Below are 3,834 nucleotides of genomic sequence, written 5' to 3'. Positions count from 1 at the left end.
GAATCCCCTAACCAGCAAAATGCTTGGGTGGAAAAACGCAAATGAAAATGCATGTTGTATAGCGGTTACTGGACACAATATAGATTTGGGAGCAGCCAACAAAGGCACAGTAATAATACGCTGTCCTAGTTGAATGGTCTTGCTCCAGCGAACGGCTATGTAAACATTTGAGTTTGAAAAGGAGAAGTCTGACTTGGTAAACTGCCGCCCAGGATTAAAGGTATTACATGAAACTGGCAACAAATGTACCTTACGAAATAACCCAAAAAATGCAACTACACAAATAGCCCAAAATGAGGCATGGTAACTGCAGTTGAGATTAAGGCGTGAACGGATCTGAACCAATAAATCTGGGGTAATAGGCAGACGAGGTCAAGGAGGGACTCCCAACACTCGTCTAATACCCTTGAGGACTGATGACAGTATCCAGTTCTCATTAAGCGGATTAGGAAACCCCATTTCCTTATGTAATAAACCAACGAACAAAATATACAAACGGAGTGACTGCGGCAGAAGAAACTTGGCAAGATAGGCTGCATATAAGCACAAAAAACTAGTAGTGGCCGGGACTAAAGGCACAGACAGCATGTAACAAAATTTTTTATAAGTAGTAAGATATGCACGGTAGTTCTTCTTAGTACTCTCAGCATAATTAGCTTGACGAAAATATATGACATCATTCGACAAGGCCTGCACCATGCCAAGAGCATCTAGAATTGTAAAAAAAAAAAAAATAAAAAAAAAAAATAAAAATAAAAAGGAGAACCAATCAGCAAATGCTCTCCCCGGAACAGTGAGATCCAGTAGCAAATAGGCCGATTAAAAAGTAGTATGATTTCGCAGACATGTGGGTCCAGGCCGGTAATTGGAAGGCAGTCAATTGAAAAAATTTTTGCTGGCAGAACAGAAAGGCTACAAAGTGTCCTGCGTCATGCAGCCGAGACACATGGTCAGCCATAACATTGTCCTTACCTGGCACATGAACCACCTTTAGACGAAAGTTATAAGTTGCAGACAACCAAAAAAGTTGCCGTAGAAACTTCATCATAAGAGGGTTTCGAGTAGTGCCCTTGTTTAGCATGCTGACAGCAGCCGTATTATCACAATAGACATGGACCGTCTTATTGCGCCAAGCAGAAGCCCAGCGAGCAGCTGAGAGAACAACACACAATGCTTCCTTAAAATTGATGTGAAGGCAACTAAGTGATGGTGAATATACCAACAAGTTTGAGTAGAACCAATCACCAAGATAGAATCCGCCTACAGCTGAGGAACAAGCATCAGTTTGTAATGCAGTGACTGGACGTTTGTCATGAAAATCACATTGTCCATTAAAGGTGTCCAAGAACTCATCCCACCACACCATATCTCTGTGGAATTCGAGTGTCAGCCGACACTTCGAGGCAGAGGTAGGCAGAGTGTTCATAAGATCCAGGACGCGGCGAAGAAAAGTGCGACCACCGTACACAACTTTGCAGGCCCAATTGAGGCGACCTGCTAATTGTTGCAACTGTTTCTTGAAAGCACGTTTTCGTGTTAAAAATAAGGCAATAACATCTTTTAAAACAGATAGTTTATGAGCAGGCAGTGATAGAGTTAGAGACACAGTGTCTAGGACAACTCCCAGAAATGTCAGGCGTTGGCATGGAGCCACTATTTTTGAAGGGCTAAGTTCAAAACCAAGTGACACAAGTAAAGTACAAAGTGTTTTAAAAGCTAGTTGGCATTCTGCTTGTGTTGATCCAATGACGAGGAAGTCATCGAGATAGACTACCATCAAGGAAAAACCCCGCCTAGCCATCATACGACGAACTGCTTGGGTCAAGCGATGAAAAATGCCAGGAGCACTTTTACCTCCAAAAGGTAGGCGCGTATCTACAAGGTAGGTAAAATTTTTGTCCCCTTTAAACTTCCATTTTAAACCAAGTGCTGGCCAATTGGAAGGGTGAACCGGGACAGAACGATAAGCATGCCGTAAGTCAACCTTGGCCATAAAGTAACCAGGCTTCAATAAGCGGGCAGCCTCGTCCAAAGTTTGAAATTTTTGTCGCTCAATATCGATGTATGAGTTAACACCGTTACCAGGCGGCATTGAACAATCGTGGATGAGGCGTATTTCAGAAGTGTCAGGCTTAGGGATGGCACTAAGAGCACTAACAATCAGCGGCTTGGTAGCAGATATAACATAGTTTCCAGCTGCAATTTCCTCTCGTAAAACTTTTTCCACTTGAGAAGATGCAGTGGGATTAACAGAGGAGAAATAATTATGCATTTCAGCAGGCCGAAGCCTGCTGTCCTTAGGAAGAAGCTGGAATCCATTGGTAACCCCATCCAGGAGAAAGTCCTGATCAGGATCACCAACCAATTCCGAAGTCCAAATACCATGACAAAGGGGGGAGGAGAAAGAAAACTGAGATAGTCAGTTCCCGTGCCCTCCAGGATGTGTGTGACCAGCGTGGGCCTTTCCACACGCCTGATAACCAATCTTACGGTTACACACATGGGAAAAACGGCATCCAGCTTTTACACATCCCTTCAGTCGATTAAAATTGCGACATATTTCTACTTCATCTGAATTATGTGTAGCAAAGGTTGGTACTTCACTTTTACCGGATGAAGGTAGGCCATTGCCTGTATTACTCGACCGCAAAGGAGCTTGTTGTACTGCCCAACGTGGAATTAGCATCACCTCATGTAAATGGCTGTTATCGAAACTCCATGGGTAGCCATAAGTGTGCTGAAGAATGCGATACTCATCATCGTATTTCAGCACAGACTCCCAGGTATATTTCCTAGCCAATTCGATAACCTTAATGGAGTGTGAAAGGAAGTCACGGAGGTCGGATGAGGTGGGGAGCCTGTTCGTCATTAAAAGTTCATAAAAAATTCGTAAATTTGCAATAGCAAAATGTTCTACAGAGATACTTTTAAGTCTAGGCTTTTTCTCTCCAATGGAGAGGACAAGTTTAGTATTTTGACCAGAGTCCGAACTGATAATTTTTTCTTCGTCAACAGGACGCAAACGAGAAACATAGTCAATGATTCGTAGCGGCTTACCTTGACCAGTTGAGGAAGTGCGAGACGGCCGAAGAAATAGCTCTGAACTTCGCTGTTCCTGTTCCCGAAAGACTTCAGCGAGACTTCGTTGTTGAGACGCAAATTGATGACCAAGTTGTGGCTGTGTTTGTGTTTGAGGCACAGTCGCTTTTTCGGGGAAATTTGAAATCCTAGGCTGGAGCAAAGTGGACATCGCATGATCTCCTCCTTGCAAAATATTTTTCATGACGGTAGCATGATGAGTTTGGGGATTCCCGACGATGGAGATCAATGTTATCGTTGCTCTGTTCCGAGCCTGATGTGTTGCTCCGTTCTGATGCTGTTGATGGACGCAGTGCGGTGGACGATGCCCGAAGTTTTCTAAGTTGGGCTTCTCTTGCTGCTATCTCACGTCGAAGAGTAACTTCTTCGGCAGCGATCGATTCTCTGATAGTCTGCTCCTCCCTTTCCAAGGAGGCCAATTGCTGACGAAGCTGTGCAACCTGTGTGTTATTACCTGCTTTGTTAGCAGAATTGGGGCTGGTAGTAGTGTTCTCTGATTGTCACCTGTGGACTTCTTCTTTTTCTTTGATCCCAACTGCAGAAATTCAGTTGGTCTTCCCAAACAGTGGATAGAGGGGTGACCAAAATCATGGGTTGCATGGGTTTCACGACAGGCTGGGCAACGGGATCTCCTTCTGGTTTCCTCATCAACGACCGCAGCAGCTAGATCTGGTGTCTGTTCAGTGTCGGAGTGCTGAGGGGTAACTGTAGGAGTAACTAAGGTAGCCAGAAGGA

At 44.2% G+C, this 3,834-nt stretch overlaps 1 protein-coding gene across 1 annotated transcript; it reads right to left on the bottom strand.

Moving 5' to 3' along the window:
- Positions 1–372: 372 nt before the first annotated feature.
- LOC130653768 (uncharacterized) lies at positions 373–2,272 on the bottom strand. Its single transcript, XM_057456284.1, has 2 exons — positions 973–2,272; positions 373–710 (listed from the first exon to the last, which is right to left on the bottom strand). The coding sequence occupies exons 1-2, from the start codon at positions 2,270–2,272 to the stop codon at positions 373–375; spliced, it is 1,638 nt and encodes a 545-aa protein (XP_057312267.1).
- Between the last annotated feature and the right edge of the window lie 1,562 nt (positions 2,273–3,834).

This window comes from Hydractinia symbiolongicarpus, chromosome 8, assembly GCF_029227915.1.
Source record: "Hydractinia symbiolongicarpus strain clone_291-10 chromosome 8, HSymV2.1, whole genome shotgun sequence".
Classification (NCBI taxonomy): Eukaryota; Metazoa; Cnidaria; class Hydrozoa; order Anthoathecata; family Hydractiniidae; genus Hydractinia; species Hydractinia symbiolongicarpus.
Note: the sequence above shows the minus strand (reverse complement) of the source record. Positions and strands in the feature narration are given on the sequence as shown.